The 18,129-nt window shown below is 47.8% G+C and overlaps 1 protein-coding gene across 4 annotated transcripts in view; it reads right to left on the reverse strand.

Moving 5' to 3' along the window:
* Positions 1-3,766: 3,766 nt before the first annotated feature.
* LOC144717677 (uncharacterized) overlaps positions 3,767-18,129 on the reverse strand; it is a 54,792-nt gene continuing 40,429 nt past the window's right edge. For 3 of the 4 annotated variants that reach the window (XM_078593224.1, XM_078593221.1, XM_078593220.1), the window contains exons 18-20: positions 17,877-17,933; positions 8,657-8,812; positions 3,767-7,787 (exon numbers count right to left, since the gene is read on the reverse strand). In XM_078593224.1, the coding sequence (XP_078449350.1) occupies positions 7,671-7,787; positions 8,657-8,812; positions 17,877-17,933 (330 nt within the window). In that variant the 3' untranslated portion in view covers positions 3,767-7,670. The remainder of the gene's footprint in view (positions 7,788-8,656; positions 8,813-17,876; positions 17,934-18,129) is intronic. The other variant, XM_078593222.1, reaches the window with a different exon arrangement.

Genomic DNA, 18,129 nt, shown 5'->3' on the forward strand with positions numbered 1-18,129 from the left:
TGGCGTAATAGGGTGGGTTATGCAATATGGAAACTCAATGCAATGTACATGCTGTATCGGAAGTGGCTACTGCAAACCGTGGCTTTTGTTAGTAGGGGTGACCTTCCATAGCACCTATAAAAGTGTCCTTATGTCAAAAATAGGCAACCGAGGCATTTTACTGTATACAGGCAACGGTATAACATCTTTGCATTTGCTGTTAACAAAAGTGTATATAACTCTGCCTTCCACAATATATTTTCCAAGTAATTTTAAATTACACAATGACAATTGGTACGCTGCTGAAGTCACATTTTAATTAAAATATAACAAGGTGCCTTATCAGTGAGTTGTATGTTCTAATGGGGACTTTGTTTTTAAGGACATGTACATTTCCCAATAATCAATATTGTATCTTAAATATATATTTTTTAAAACTTTCTCTGGCAATTCTAAGGTCATCTGTCTCTTAAGCCAATTGTTTTTGTACGTAACTTGACACTATGGGTTCAAGTTTATGGTGCTCTAGTTCCACCAAAATGATGCAGCACATGTTTATTTTAACTTATTTATAGCACGGGTGATGTAGAAACCTTTGCTTTTTCGATTAGTATGAATATCTACAACAGTTGCTTAAGCCAAGTGGCTTTTGAATGCCTGGGGCTTTATCCTAATTATAATTGGTGTTTTTTTTAAACCTGTTGCTTCCTTTCCCCGTTTACTGATTTTGACATTCCCACACTTTTGCATCGTCTATTTGGAAACATTGTGCCATAGTTGTATTTTTAAAATGATTTTAAAATGACATGGGGTTGTAACTTGTTGTGCATCATCCTGTCACTGCATCTGTTGGATTATAACCTCAAAGGGCATTATTAAAAGCACAATGTCAAATCAATACCCGTATTGCATGTCTTTTTTCCACTGCTTTACAATGCTAAACAAAGATTTGCGTGGTCTCAGGAGTGAGGGTGACATCTCAACGCAATATAATCATGACTTCCAAATTGTCCATGAGATATGCAGGGTCCATGAAAAAACCGATGTTATCCGTGCCCCAATTATCTGCTACTTGTGATTTTTGTGGCATTTGCTTTTTATTCACGATTTTTCGCAGTTAGGAATCGCGCGGGAAATTCATCCTGTGGAGTAAAATTGCGGTTAACCCCGTGGATAATAGAATCCAGGATATTGGTCACCTCCACATCAAAAATACGAGGCGTTCTAAATGAGGAATCGCAGCTAGTTAATCTGGACGGTGTTTCCCTACTCCCTATCCTGAGCCACATTCCACACAACAGACGACGCGTAAACAAACAGTGAAGGAAGAGTGGTGTGCTGGCGAACACATTCCTGCGGGGAGGGAGCTGGTAGGAGCGTTGGGTTGTTCGGTCAATGGCCAGGGTCAACAGCGGCGTGGTGTATTCCGCAAATATGCCCGACTGTGAGGGCGGGCAGAAGCCGGCGTGAGTAGGTTAAATGTTGAGTTTTATAAGGGCACCACGGGGTGACCAGCCCCTCCCCACCCAGCCCCACCCCCCACCCAGCCCCACCCCCCACCCAGCCCCACCCCCCACCCAGCCCCACTCTCCCCACCCAGCCCCTCCCCACCATCCAATCCCCACCCAGCCCCACCCTCCCCTCTCCACCCCATACCCCTCCCATTTTTGGATTCACGACGGACGGACGGACACAATAATCCCCTGTGGTTCCTACCAGTATAAGTAAATGCTAAACGTCAACTACTAGAAACGTTTTATTTTAGCAGGTAAGGCCCACTCAGCTATATAACTTTTATCAGGAGCGAACTGGCCACATGATAGCTCAACGAAGTGGCTTATGTGGAAATGTATAGCAGCCAAATACACTAAACGCGTGTCTCTAAATGTGGAGGGAAGAAAACCGGAGGACCCTGAGAAAATCCACGACCACGGGAAGAGAAAATGTCAACTTCAAATATACAGGCGCCAGGGTTAGGATCGAACCCACGACCTCTTGTATACCTGCCGAGATATTTAGGGGGTCCATATGTCTTGTTACCCACAACTAATTTTTTTTCTTTACATTAATTTCTTTTTGAAAAATAACACTTAAAAATAGTAAGTTTTACAGAATTAAATTGGAGGAGGGGGGTGTCACAAAACATCTGTACCACCATGCTCAGTGTTGTATTTATGCATAGGGCTGTAACAATTGCGAAACAAACAATCGAATATTTTTTTTCGGCGCAATGGCAGTATCCATATTGAAGGAGTCATTGACGGTGACAAACGCCTCTCCATAAAGCACGACAGAGCACACAGACACTGCCAACCCGTTTTACACTGCAATTGACTATCAGTCTCAAGCGGTATTAATTAAGCATATGGCGACATGGTCATTATCCACGTGAAGCCTTTGCGTAAGTTTATGGCAGGAGAGATGGTAGGAACAGAGCTGCTGAGTTATGGGTGAGTCGGATGCTGAACACATCGCGCCCTTTTTCCACAAGCATGCGGATTTCTCGACTTCAATGTGACAACACCAGTTAAGTCGACTTCACGGGAATTCGAAAAGGTTATGTCCACACGAGGTGTAAAATTAAGCCCCCCTCCCCCGGAGGTAGAGCTTGTGAAAAGGTCTCCCGACTGGAGGAACTTCTCCCACGCGAAACAAAATAGATAAACAAGCATGACACTGTCTCCATCAAATATCTGTTTCTCGACAAAAAAAGCTAGGGGTTTTTTGTTTGTTTTACAAAACCCATCGGCCTCAAGACCTTCTGGGATTGCATAATTTCAGCAGCATCCGTGCAGTGCAAGCAAACGGTATCACCATTCTTTCTCGTGTTTGAAATTATCATGCACAACCATAACCTGCAAAGAGCGATGCGCTCTTGCAAAAATATTACGCATTTCCTGTGTGTAACGTATATAGCAACAATGACGCTTGATTATTACACTGCATTAAGCACTCACCTATCCAATCACGCATGCATTATGTGCTGAAGCCAAGTACCCTAATTTAGAGATCTAACTTTGCTGTCATCAATATTGTTTCATACTCCACGTCAGTGGCGGCTCCTGCAAAATCTCTCAGGGGGGGCAAATGTCTGGATGATTGATAAGGATAAGGTCCACCCATGCAATGGATAAATTAACAGCTTAAGCATGTAAAGGCAACTTCACTTCTTTAATATTAATGAAAAATAAAGTGACTCTTACAATACATCTTGTTTGTTTCTATACTCACTATTAAAACAAACCACTCAAGTTTATTTTATTAAAGATTCCACTAGGTGGCGACAAATTATATTGTTGGATGAAACGTGCTTACGTATGATGACGTAAGCACGTATGATGACGTAAGCACGTTAGGGCGAGCCCTCCCGGAAGCCATAGAGAATGCATTGCAGCGCCCCCGTTCGAAAAAAAACATCTTTGAATGTAAGTCTATGGGACCACTCGGGGCGATTCTCAGCTGGAGGGAAATCGCCCAAAAAGAGGCGGTACTCCACAGAACGTGACATGACGCTGATTGGACTATATCCAGAGGCACAGTGACGGCTAGCGTGACTCTGTGGTTGAATGACATTGGTGGTGCGTCGCCCAATCGCCCTAATGAAGAAACCGCCCCTACTCCACGTTCAGTTTCATCGGCTGAATGCTTGATTTTATACAGCAGAACACAATTGGTTAGAAAATTCACATCTTAAACCCGACTTTTGAGGCTTAAACACTGCAAAGTAAATGTGTTTCCCACGGAACTATATTTAAACTGGCACAGAATATCACATTTGAGTCTGGACAAAGGTCAGCATTTTTTATTGACTGGTTCAACATACACGTTCGTATGCGTACATGTAAGAACGAGTTTAAAGAATATGCGTTATTTGTATCGTGCATTCACAGCCCTTTGTTAATCCACTGCTGGATGAGGGCCTCTCTCTCTCCACGCTGTTCAGTCGTTGGAGCTTCCTTGACCCAATACACTCCAAGCTGGTGTCAGATTGAGGCGGTTTGCGCTGGTTCCATCTTATCAGGCACCATCTGACTCAGGTTCCAAGAATTGACCTCAGGTGGCCAGGTTAATTTAGCGCAGTGTGTGAACCACTCCGCTTCCCTATTATTTGCATATTCCATAGAAAAAAAAATCCAGTGCAGTTTTATAACAATGCATCGTTCCAATTGCACTTGCCCCGGCAAGTTGGGAGGCATTGCAGCTGTCGAGTAGGGAGAACAGGACACGCTGGTTTTGTTTACAAGTTTTACTTTTGACCCCTTGGTGTCCAATTACCATGTGAATTAACGAGTGAATCTGCCAGCGTTCCTTCCTCCCTCTAACTACGGACGCACGTTAGAGCCAATGGAGTCACAATGTTGAAGATATTTTTCTTTCTTCAGCAAAATCATTCGCGTTTCAATGGGCATACTTTTTGAAAAAAGGTAATGGTTTGATATTTGAATATTTATTAATCGGAGGTCATTGGTGAAGCCCTTTTATAATTTAAAAAGAGGCCACATTCCTACTCCGGAGTGCTAATTGTGGTGCATATTAAAGAGCAAGGCAACAATAGAGTTTCGGTTTTGTTTGAAATAAACAGGGGCTGATAAACATTCGTCCAGGTCAGTTTATTTTTCAAATTAAAATCCCACAATTGTAATGCTGCTTCTAGTGCAACTCTATGTTTCATTTATGTATGTTCAACTTATTTCGCACAGTACGTATTCAACCGTGCTGATCTGAGGTGCGGGGGAAGGACAACAAACGTCGTTTTTAATGTAGAAATTAACCATTCTTAGGCTCATTTCAAATCCACATTATATGAAGACTTTAAGTACAAACCGTGCTAAATAGAATGTGCTAACTATGGCATGGTATTTGATCTATGTTTTTCTTATTTAGGCAATTTATTAAATAAACGTATTTATATCATGCCTTAGGTAACTCATTTTAACATGGAGCACATTCGTTCTCTTGATCTCAGCATTAAGAGTATGCGAACCCATAGAACGTTCCAGTCATGTAGGTTTACACTTCTGTACACGGTGACTGCGCACATATTATTCTATTACATAGCTTGTACCAGACGTCAAAGCGGAATGATTAATAAGCCACACACAAACTGGATTTCTTCACAACTGTTACCTACACCCGCATGTATGGTGACTGTATTTGAGAAATATGCGGGACATTCAATTTGAGTAAGGTTGTTCATGCCAACCGGAAATTGAGTTTCCCTAATGAATGGTTTAGCCCCTGAACGGACCATAGATCATTCAGGCACCTGAGACATTTCAGAAGTGCACAATGGGGATTTCAATTACTGTCGAATAGTTACAAAAAAAAGTGTTGACGCTAATTAAACAAACGTGTAAAATAAACATCTAAAAAGATACATTTCCATGTAAGCTACGTGCATAAATATTGATAAACATAATTGCATCACAATGTTTTGTATTTCATTTTTAATTGTTCAACAGCTGAATGTTAAAACACATGGCCTTATTCATGATAAATGTACTGTTATACCTTGCTTATACCTCAATAATCTTAAACCATTTGCGTTGACATCGCAAAGCTATTATGTAAAAGCCTCCTGTTAAGGGTATATGTTAGACATAAATTGTAAAAATAAAGCGAACAATACAACATAATATACATTCTAAATAACGTTTAATCGAAGAACAAAGCAGTAGTTTTTGTAAAAAAAAAAATGTTCTACGTGACTTTACCGAAAGACCCAAAGAATAGCATCAAAGATCGTTTTGCACCTCAGTTTTAGGCATGAGGCTGCTGACTCATTGTAATTACTGTTCATTTTAATATTTCTTAAATGACAATTCCTTCGTATCTCTTGTTATCCATGCAGTAATGCATCATATCGGAGTAGTAACGGTTGTTTTGAAACCACTGACAAGTACAAGTGACGTTAGCAGATCTGGAAATTATTATGTTGGATATCCCAGAAAAGCCTCACTGAGTCTCAAGACTCTTTTCAGGAGGGTCCTGCCAAGTGTTCGAATAGTGCCGATCTTGCTGCTGCTGTACGTGATCCCATCTGAGTGGTTTGCAGGTCATATTTCAGCATTAAGATGTTTGGTCAATGCGAGTTACCGGTAACATGGTATTTTATTTTTTGTTAAGCGATTAATGTGGGCTGCCCAGAATACAACGTGTCAGTTGACAAAAACAAAGCGTTATCACTTAGTGCTAATTTGTCAATAGAGCGCTTTACTTAACATGTCACGTGATATTTGTTATGCAAAAGGAAAACAACCTGTTTCTCATTGTTATGCATGCAAGTTTAGACATTTACGTTTACTTTCATTGACTGGTGAAAGGTCACAAAATCAAACCACACTTGGCATAATTTGTATTCGATTCAATGTCGTGCAAACACGCGGTGTGGATTAGTTTGGACAAAAATGTTGGGATGTATGCGGTAACACCACGACTCTTGCAAATGTCACAGCCTCGTGTATATATGCTCTTTAACATCCAATGTATTCCGTTGTGATGGGTTTTCTCGTCATTTACAGATATTGGAAATTGAATCCACCGCACAGCAGCAAGACGTTGTTGCTCTTTCATAGCAGACAGTCGGGCATTCGGGCCCCCGCAGGAAATGAATCACTCTCCGATGTGTTTTTGGGGGGTCGTGTACCGCGTGTCGTTTCGGAGTGATGCATGATGTTTCATTCCGCCTACTGGGAGCTCCTTCAAGAACTGAACGAAGCCGCTTACGTTTCTGAAAAAGCTCCGAGCACGTGGATGAGCGAGGCATTGGATATCAAGCGGAATTTCTTATCATATATCCAAAAGACATTGGAGAGCTGTACAGCACAACTGCAGCAATCTATGCCGAGGTTTAAACCACTGCTTATGTGCAAGATAATTATTCATTAGACAATGTATGTCAGAACAAATATGCTTATGATTTATTTCATTATACTTATTTTCTTTTTATCAGCCTGAGGGTGCAAAACCCTGTTTTCTCAGAGGTACACATTCACTTCTCTGACATTGTGGGAATTTGCTCTTAAGCCAAATGTACTACAGAATGTACTGTGATGTTTTAGTCGTAAACATTACTCTTTTAAACTCACATTACCACAAAATCTCCCTGGCTGTCCACTCCGTAGTATAAATGTTCGAAGAAAATAGCTAAATATATTTGATGTCCATTGCCATCCTGTAACTCATATATATCGTCTATGCACACATGCTCTGTACACAGATTGAGCAACTTAATACATTTTGCTCTTGAATAAGTCTGCTGGAGACAGAATGATGCCAACTACTCGCACGAAACATTAATTATCGAGCTATACATACAACGCTATACAGTGCAATGGTACAAATTATTGGTAGTAATGCACAATATATCTCTTATAGAGGTTAATCCCAAAGCAAAGACTTTTAAACCTCGGTGTGAGCAAAAAAGTATGTAAGAGATTGAAATTGGTCAGATGCTTAATATCAATAGTGCGGTAAGTATATGCATGATAAATTCATTGCATCTGACCGAGACTTGCATTCGTTTCATTGCAATTGGTGTTCGACTTGGCCTTCCGTGATGCATGTAAACGAACTTGCATAGCTTGGGCGAGGCAGGTGGTGTCCTTATTTATCGAATAAGATGCATTTGGTCATAAGGCCAGTCGATAATGAAGGTGTGGCAAGCACATTCTCAGCATCCTGGATAATCTTCAGATCCTGACCTGATGAATTAGAAGTGTTGACTTCTTGATGCCATGCTGTCCCCCGATGAGAAGCAGTGGCAGTTTCTTGTAATGTTCAATGATATCCAGAATGCTGTCAAATTTCTAACATATTGAAAACAAAAATAAACACGTTTGTGCGAACAATTAGCACTCGTCAAATCCCATGCTTTCAAAAAGAGATCAATGTTAAGAGGCAGCAGCGTGGCAGCTGCCCCTTGCCTCCCTCCTCAACATGTGGACAGGGGCAGAAAGCTTTGTGGCTCAGTTCATTGCTTTGTAGGCCCTCTTTGGTACCTGACACGAAGAGCGTTATTACCGTGTCCCGGTATTATTGTGATGACAAATGTGAACGTAGTATAGTCAAAACCAGTAGAGATCTGTTGTCCTTCCCCCGCACCTCCGATTAGCATGGCTGGCTATGTACGGTACAAAATAAGTTGAACATACATACAACTTAACACAAAAAATGTAACACCCCCTCTCTCCCACCCAAAGTATTTTTGCTTGGGCACTGCTCTCCTACATTAAGTTAATACAGAACAATAGTTAATATCAGCGCACAATGCCATCTATTTCGTGTTTTCCTATTGTCTCTCTGACTGTCAATCTGTCCGTGTCACTCTTCATGTATCTCTGTGTCTGGCTCTCTCCATGTCACTGTCTGTGTCTGTCTCCTCTTTGCGTGTCTGTGTCTCTCCGTTGTCTCCAGGTCAGTCAGTTTGGAGACGGCTCACGTGTAGGGACCTCTCCATAGCCAGGCCTTGTGTAGTGGTATAGCACGTCACTACACTTGTAATCTTTGCTCCCCTCTCTCCCGCTCCTGCTGTCACACTGTGCCTGCCTCCTCCAAAATGATTAAATTCCATTGCCTCTACTTGTAGATAGAGCACAGTACTATATATATATTTTAAAAGGATATTTATATGAAAAAAAGTGCAATCAGCAGTCAAATAAAGATATAAAGACATTACCTCTTCTTTGGCCTTTTCTGTACCCAATGCATATTTATTATACTTTTCCAAGTATCGAATGGGAATGTTGAATATTTTCTCTTCGTAGTAAATGACGAGCGTGTACGGCTGGTTTGTTTTGTCCTTGGAACTTGTCCTCACCATGAACGCCCCATCCTGGATGATTCAATTGGAAAAGAAGTTGTTGTTAATCCACAGCGGGTCTTAATATATCATGTATTTGAACGGCATCGTCTTTAGCAGTATGTTCTGTTTGTTGTTAAGCCCCATGAGTTGAAACTTGAAACAGCTGCATAGCTGTACATAATTAACATAATTAAGTATGTCCAGGTTTGTCTATTCGGGATAATATATGTACTTATGTTGAACCTCTTTTGCACCGTATATGGCCAAATGCTTATCGAAAGTGTGAGTAAGAACAACAATCTAAACACAAAGAGCAGTTCATGGTGTAATGGCTTGTAAACTGGAGGTTGCTGGTTCAAGCTCCTGGCACGGCAGTTGAAACATTGGGCCAGTTTCTTGAATCTCCCTGCCTGTGTCTACCCCAAAGTATAAATGGGCGCATTTATACTTTGGGGATTAGTTGATCAGTAGGTCGCATGTGATGGGGTAAAGTGTGGGTACCCCCACCCCTTTCAAGACATCTGGTCGGTGTGGAAGAGTAGGAATCTAAATAAATACCCTCAAGGGGGGCGGGGGGGGGGGGTTCGAGAGCTCCCTCTATTGGAGGCCCTGCCCCCAGTCGTGGTGAGAGTGAGCAAATGCAGGGCTGCACCTTTACCTTTTTTGTTTGTTAAATAATAAATACAGCGAGTGCTTGTCCTTTGAAGAGGCTGGCCCCTGCCATATGAATGTGATATTGTAACGGCTGCCTCAGGACCTCTAATAGAGATGAGCACCACTCTTGCTTGAGATAGATATTTGTAAGGGTTAATAAATAATAATAACTAATCTATTTAAATAAAAAAGAGCCGTATTGTGGTTTCACTACTCAACTTCCTGTTTGGTATGTTTTTCCAAATTATTTTAAATATATATTTTGTGTGTGTGATAAAACTACAAGAAGGATACAGAAACTGCACACAGATCGTTCAGCAACCTACTTGACGCTGTAACACATGCGTTGGTGTGTGTCTCACCCAAATCCATATTACATTACAACCGTGCTATTTTCCCGAGTTTGCTTCCAATTTTTCTACCTGCCATGAATATAAAAAAAAATGATTCAGGAGTCTCCCAGAGCAGAGCACTGCACCACGTGTCACAGAATGGCTGTGGAAGAGGTTTTTTTCCAAACGACTTCTTCCAAAAAAATATACACATTTAGGGGCCCTTTAATCCTCCGAACAGTAGGGGGAGCATTTCCTCACACATTCTACTCCGAGATTGCCACATGTTAATAAATAATGAGAAATATATTTTATTTCATAGCTGCAATTTCGCTAAATTAAGTGTGAGATCGTGTTGAGACCGTCCAAGCAATACCCTTAAAAAAAGGACCAGCTTAATCATGGGTGACAGAAAGTCAGATCATGGGTGACAGAAATCCAGATCATGGGTGACAAAAAAGCCAGATTCAAACCCAGAATCTCAGTGGTGCTGGCTCAGTTGTCTGATCTCTGAGCCATGTCACCATCTTACGAATAAGTATTTGCGTTGCACGTTTACCAATATTTTAGTCATGTTGTAGTGGTGATACGCGCTGGGTGTATATGTCGTGTGCCAGCGCGTATGTACGGGTGTGTGTGTGGTGACGCGCGCTGACGGGGAGGAGCAGGCGTCAGTGCGCGGGTGGGGGTAGTGCTGCTGATTGGCTGTGTGCCGGTGACGCGCCCAGAGGGAGTGATCGGGTAGCAGCGCGGTGTGATTGGTCGGAGAGTGGAAACACGCGCTGAGCGGAACCGGATCGTGGGGATAGCGCGTGGGGATTGGGTAACGGAGGAGCGGTGCCGACGTTGAGGTCCGCATCCGCTCCGTCTCCCGGGAAGAAGGGGTATATAAGGTGATGCACAGAGGAGCAAGGGGCAGAAGTGGAACCATCTAAGAATGAAGACGAAGGTGTAGAGATAGAGCCCGGAGAGGAGAGTAATGGAGAGTAGAAGAGAGTAAGGTATAGTGTGTAGCCAGCGAGAGAGAAAGGTCTACACGAGCTGAGTAAGGTATAGTGTGTAGCCAGCGAGATAGAACGGTCTACACGAGCTGAGTAATGTATAGTGTGTAGCCAGCGAGATAGAACGGTCTACACGAGCTGAGTAATGTGTAGTGTGTAGCCAGCGAGAGAGAACGGTCTGCACGAGCCGAGTATGCATACGGTGTAGCCAGCGAGAGAGAACGGTCTGCACGAGCCGAGTATGCATACGGTGTAGCCAGCGAGAGAGAGGCAAAGTCTACACGAGGCGAGAGAGGAGAGTGTAGCAGAGGCGCAGAGTCTACACGAGGCGAGAGAGGAGTGTAGCCGAGGCGCGGAGTCTACACGAGGCACAGAGAGCCGGCAGCACAGAATCCTGAGTCAAGAGAAGTGCGGTGTGAAGAAGAGAGGCCACGCGTTGTATTGTTACAAGTCAAGATTTAATAAAAGAAGTGTGTTCCCGTCAAGGAGTTTCCTGCCGTCATTTTCCAATACTTCATCTGGCGTCAGAAGTGAAACGGGCTTCCAAGTATGGAGACGAGGAAGACCCGTAGGACCCACGGGATTGACCGCGAGGAAGACCTGGACGACTCGGAGCCGCTGGTGGCGGGGGGTGAGGAAGAGGACTTGCCCACGCTGCAGGGTCCGTCGACGGCGCCGGCCGAGCGACCGGGGACAGACGCCGGGCTTCGTGAGGCGCACTCCCGACTGGCGGAGCTGCTGCTCGCCGCCGCGTCCATCTTGGCGGAGATCAGCTCGTCGGGAGGAGCGGGGACGGTGGGGGACATTTTACAAGGTCGCCCCGCAGATTCCCGCCAAAACGAATGGGGGATTCCCGCCATTGCGCCTGGGCCTACTTTTGGCGGGAACGGCGAGCGCCACGTGGTGGTGGGTTCCCAAGCGCGCGCATCGACGTCATCAGCGCGCGAGGGGGTCCGCCATCTTACGTCTGCTGCTGGAGCCGCCATCTTAGACACCGACGGACAGGCGGAGAGGAACCACGAGGCGGATGACTTCATTTTTCAGCAGCGCCTGCCCACGTTGTCAGCCTTCAAGGCGGAAGGCGGAGACTGGGGCCAATTTCAGCGAAGGTTTTTGGCGCATCAAGAGATGTCAGCGTGGTCCGATGCTACGGCGCTGCGGGCATTGCCCGCCATGCTGGACGACGATGCGCTCGCGGCCTTCAGGGCTGCACGGAAGTCGGACCGCTCCACGCTGAAGGATGCGCTGGGTTTGTTGGCCAGGGTCTACGGGCCTCCCTCTACATGCCGCCATCAGTTCTACGCAAGACGGAAAGCGGCCACGGAGACCGCGCTGGCCTATCGCACGGCGTTGCTGGCTCTTGCTGATGCTGCGTTCCCTCGGATGGACGAGGAGGGCCAAGACGCGATGGTTTTGGAGCAGCTGCTCAAGTTGGCGCAGGACCTGGGGGTCCCTATCAACACAGCTGACGACATTGATATTTCTTCTTTGAGAGTCGCCACGAGTATTCAAGCGCACGAGGCCCTACAACGGAAGCAAGGCGTTGGTTGCAACGCTGCTGTCGTCGCAGCCCCGGGGTTGGTGGTCGCCGAACCCCAAGTCGTCAGCCCACGAGAGGAGGCGTTCGCCACGGGACGACCAGGGGACTGGAGGCCGGGGGCCCGGTCGCCTCTGCGATCGGGCCGAAAGTCGGAGCAACCAAGATCTACTCCGACCCTCGTCACGTGCTATAACTGCGGCCTCCGGGGCCACGTGGCGTCCGGGTGCCGCGCTCCGCGGCAGCGCGCCATAGGAGCTCGGCTGGACGACGACCGAGAGCCCAAGTCATCTCTACAATCCCCGGCAAGTCGCGGCACCTCACACGCTCGGCCTGTTTATTCGGCACACATGGGACGCCGTGTTGCGGCGGAGGAGGGCCGGTTAAGGTTCGGGGATTCGGTTCGGCGAGGGGGGTTCGGCCGGGACCAGGGAGACATTGAATGGGCGGAATTGGGGCATAGAATTGTGGCTGCTTCGGCGGGTTCGTCCGTTGTTACGGGATCTATTGATGGGGTTGAGATTAGGGTGTTAGTGGACACGGGGGCATCGGCAACTATTATATCGGACCTCATATTCTTCCAGTCCAATGTCGTCCGCTGCTTCCAGTGGATGTGCCATTTTACGCCGCTAATGGGGGATCGTTGGGCATTATCGGTCAGGTTAGGGCGTCCATTTGCATTGGAGATATCAAATTATCGGGACCCGTTTTCGTTTCGTCTTCTTTGGCAGTTCCGTGTCTTTTGGGCACTGACTTTTTGGCTAAAATGCCCATTAAAATTCTTATCGATCAACGATGCATTGAACTGCCATCGGGTCGCCGGATTTCATTTTTGACGGGCCCTACTGACATTCGGACGGCGTGCGCTACGATACAAGCGGTGGCGACGCAGACAGTGCAAGTGCCCCCGGGTTCACAGATGTTGATTCCCCTCCGGTTGCGAAAACCATGGGTGAGGGAGGCTTCGGGACAGAGTATGCTTTTGGGTCCTTCTAACAAGGCTGTCGGGGGTCTTGATTTATCGGTGGCTCACACTTTGGTGCGGGCTGACAGGGATCCGTTTGTGATGGTTTTGAACGCGGGGTCGCGACCAGCTGTCATCCCGCAGGGCACCGTGCTGGCTCACGCGGCGCAGGTTCCTGGGGATGATGGGTTGGTTGCGCAGGTGGGCTCGAGCCCCGCGCGGAACGTTGAGCCAAGGGAAGACCTTGAGTGGGTCCATTCGTTATGTGCCGCCTCGGACGATTTGTCGGCGGCGCAGTTGGGTGCGCTGCGCGAGTTGCTCATTGAATTCTCTGATGTATTCAGTAAACATAAGTATGACATTGGGTGCACGGATTTGTTGCACCATCACATTGAAACGGGCGATGCGGCGCCAGTCAGGCTAAATCCCTTCCGACTGAGTCCCGTGGAGAAGGAACATGTTCAGTCGGCTGTTAACGATATGCTAGAAGCCGATATTATTTCACCCTCCTCTAGCCCGTGGGGAGCGCCTATTGTGCTGGTTAAGAAGCAGGACGGGTCCCTGCGATTCTGCGTTGATTTCCGTCGCCTGAATAAGATCTCTGTGGCTGACGCGTATCCGCTCCCCAGGATGGATGAGTCCCTCGATGCATTGTCTGGTGCGCGATATTTTTCGACTCTTGATTTGTTATCGGGGTTTTGGCAGTTGCCGCTCGACGAAGAGTCGAAACCTAAGACAGCATTTCGGACTCCAGGGGGGCTGTTCCAGTTTAACCGGTTACCCATGGGACTTCACTCCTCTCCAGCGACGTTTCAGCGACTCATGGAGCTGGTTTTGTCGGGCTTGCAGTGGGATACATGCTTGATTTATATGGACGATGTCATTGTTTTCAGTAAAACGTTTGAGGAACACCTCCGGCGATTGAGAGGGGTGTTCTTGCGAATGCGATCGGCTAAGTTGAAATTTAAACCGGCCAAATGTCACCTCCTTCGTAGGTCCGTTAGATACTTGGGTCACATTGTCGATTCTTCGGGGATCTCCACCGATCCCGCGAAGACGGATTGTGTCGGTTCGTGGCCGACACCTACGTCCGTTTCCGACGTGCGTAGTTTCATCGGGTTTGCTTCTTATTATCGGCGGTTCGTTGAGCACTTCGCCACTATTGCAAAACCCTTGCACGCTCTAACGGCGAAGGGAGTGAAGTTCAAATGGGGACCGGAGGAGGAGGCCGCGTTTCGCTCCCTCCGGGACGCCTTGGTGGGTGCCCCACCCTTGTGTTATCCCGATTTTGCCAGTCCCTTTTTGCTGGACACGGATGCTAGCAACACGGGCATTGGGGGGGTGCTATCCCAAGTCGTTGGGGGTGTCGAAAGAGTTGTCGCCTACGGTAGTAGGGTGTTGTCTCCGGCGGAGCAGCGCTACTGTGTCACCCGTCGCGAGCTGCTTGCCATTGTTTTTTTTATGCAGCAGTTTAGGCCATATCTGTATGGTCGTCACTTTACAGTCCGAACGGACCACGCGGCGCTACAGTATTCATTGAGGGTCGCCCAGCCCTCGGGCCAGTTGTCGCGTTGGTTGGAAGTCCTCCAGGACTATCAGTTTACGACTACGTACCGTAAGGGGTTGCGACACACGAATGCCGATTGCTTGTCGCGGTTGTTGCCTTGTGATGAATGCGCGTGTTTGTCGGGATCGGCGCGCTGTAAACCGACGCTTGCGGGGGAGATGGGGGCACTGGCTGCGACAGCGGGCGCACCGAGTGGGGATGATTCCACTGCCTCTCAGGGCCGGGACTCGCTGCTCTCGCTGTCGCTCAGCGAATGGGGCCGCCTCCAGATGGCGGACAGCTCGCTGCTAGCATTGCGCCGCAAGGTTGGGGGTCCCGAGGGGGACCAGGAGCGTACCGGCTCCTATGTACTTGAGCGGGGCGTCTTATTGAAATGGGACAGTTTGTCCCGGCGGAACGCACTCGTGGTGCCTTCCGCTGTGAGGGGGAGGGTTGTCTTGGCGGCACACGAACGCCTCTTGCACTTGGGAGTTAACAAGACGCTTGCCCTGCTTCAGCGTGACTATTACTGGCCGGGAATGGGAAGTGATGTGGTGCATATTCTGAAGGGGTGCGTTGAGTGCGCCAGGCGTAAACCACCGGCCGTGGCAGCTAATCCACCGCTGCAATCTATTCAGGTCTCGCGTACCAACGAGCTCGTTGCACTCGATATTTTGGGGCCCTTCCCAGTCACGCCGAGAGGGAATAAATATTTGTTAGTGGGGGTCGAATACTTTACCCGATGGCCTATGGCGTGGCCTCTCGCTAACCAGTCGGCAGCGGCTGTGACGGATGCCTTCGTCCAGGGCTATGTCCTGGACAAGGGGGCTCCCGAACGCCTGCTGACCGACCAAGGTAAAAATTTTTCGAGTAAATTGTTGCAAGAGGTGTGCGATCTGTTGGGTACCAAGAAGGTGCGTACCTCCCCGTACCACCCGCAGACTGACGGGATGGTGGAGAGACTCCACAAAACCTTGACTTCCATGCTGTGCCAGCAGGTGTGCGAGGCACATGTAGATTGGGACCTGCAGGTCCCGGGAGTCCTTGCCGCGTATAGAATGGCCCCCCATGCAGCTACGGGGTTTTCCCCATTCTATTTGATGTACGGTCGGGAAGCTGACCCGCCAATAGAAACGCAACTTGGCCTGTCCGCTCCACGAACTAATTCTAATTTGGCAGAACATATTAAGTTTAATATTCATAAGCTGACAGAGGCGAGGGAGGCCGCACGGCTTAATTCGCGGGCTCGCCAAATTGCTAATGAACGGTTGCGGGCACGGAAGGTGTCCATGCACGAATGGAAACCAGGTGACAGGGCCTGGCTGCATTGCCCTCAGGCACCCTTGGCTACGTCGCCTAAATTGTTGAGACCGTGGAGGGGACCCGTGGAGGTCGTGCGCGTTGCACGGCCCCAGTGCGTTCAGATAAAGTGGGGAAAGCGCCGGTGGTACGTTCACCCCTCCCGACTGAAACCGTTCTCGCCTCCATATGGCCTCCCCTTGTGTCGTGATGGCCGGGCGTGTGACGTGACCGGCGACCCAGAGGGGGAAATGTCTCTGCCTGATCCACACGTATTGTCGCCTGATCTGCTCCCAGGTGTCTCGGAACTGACAGCTGCCGATCACCGGCGGCCGGATCTCCGCGGCGGGGCCGGCCCTTTCAGGCCCGTTCCGCGCCGTCTGGAGCGGCCGGAACCGCCGGACGGTCGTCAGTGTCCCGCCCCATACGATGGACCAGCCAGACGGACTCGCGCCAGGTCGTGCTACTTTGCATGACCTGCCTCGTGAGGAGTCGGGGCAGTTGGAGCGCCTCGTCACTGCGTGTAGTCGCAGGGACGTGGGGCGCGTTCGTTTCGAATTTGCTCGTATCGTGTTATTGTTAACTTTTCGCGTTCATTGTCAATCTGTACATAGTTATTCTTGTTGTTGTTGTTGTTGTGTTATGTTACGGGGCACACTCGGGGGGTTATGGGGTTTTTTTTTTTGTTGGTTGTCGTTTTATCGTCGTGGTTGGTTGTTGTTAGCAGCCGGGCCGGCTGCGAGCTATGTGGGAGGGGGTGATGTAGTGGTGATACGCGCTGGGTGTATATGTCGTGTGCCAGCGCGTATGTACGGGTGTGTGTGTGGTGACGCGCGCTGACGGGGAGGAGCAGGCGTCAGTGCGCGGGTGGGGGTAGTGCTGCTGATTGGCTGTGTGCCGGTGACGCGCCCAGAGGGAGTGATCGGGTAGCAGCGCGGTGTGATTGGTCGGAGAGTGGAAACACGCGCTGAGCGGAACCGGATCGTGGGGATAGCGCGTGGGGATTGGGTAACGGAGGAGCGGTGCCGACGTTGAGGTCCGCATCCGCTCCGTCTCCCGGGAAGAAGGGGTATATAAGGTGATGCACAGAGGAGCAAGGGGCAGAAGTGGAACCATCTAAGAATGAAGACGAAGGTGTAGAGATAGAGCCCGGAGAGGAGAGTAATGGAGAGTAGAAGAGAGTAAGGTATAGTGTGTAGCCAGCGAGAGAGAAAGGTCTACACGAGCTGAGTAAGGTATAGTGTGTAGCCAGCGAGATAGAACGGTCTACACGAGCTGAGTAATGTATAGTGTGTAGCCAGCGAGATAGAACGGTCTACACGAGCTGAGTAATGTGTAGTGTGTAGCCAGCGAGAGAGAACGGTCTGCACGAGCCGAGTATGCATACGGTGTAGCCAGCGAGAGAGAACGGTCTGCACGAGCCGAGTATGCATACGGTGTAGCCAGCGAGAGAGAGGCAAAGTCTACACGAGGCGAGAGAGGAGAGTGTAGCAGAGGCGCAGAGTCTACACGAGGCGAGAGAGGAGTGTAGCCGAGGCGCGGAGTCTACACGAGGCACAGAGAGCCGGCAGCACAGAATCCTGAGTCAAGAGAAGTGCGGTGTGAAGAAGAGAGGCCACGCGTTGTATTGTTACAAGTCAAGATTTAATAAAAGAAGTGTGTTCCCGTCAAGGAGTTTCCTGCCGTCATTTTCCAATACTTCAATGTTAATAGTCTGTGACACTCAATTTGAATATATACACTGATATTTCCCTCAATTACCTTATTGTTTTTTCTCACCATGGCTTCTGCAGTCTTTCGGTCACAATTGTTTATTTCCTGTAAAAAGATAAAAGTTTGGGTAACTGCACTGCATATATATAATTGTGTTAATGTATTCACTCATTCAATATAAATATAACCAACAACATATGGCAATTATTATAAGAGAGATATACATACGCATGTATGAGCAGATTTATGATATTTAAGTTTTGTTCATCTTTATGCCAATTAGGGGAATTCCTGCTGTGTT

This window comes from Lampetra planeri, chromosome 4 (genome assembly GCF_965212315.1).
Source record: "Lampetra planeri chromosome 4, kcLamPlan1.2.h2, whole genome shotgun sequence".
NCBI lineage: Eukaryota > Metazoa > Chordata > Hyperoartia > Petromyzontiformes > Petromyzontidae > Lampetra > Lampetra planeri.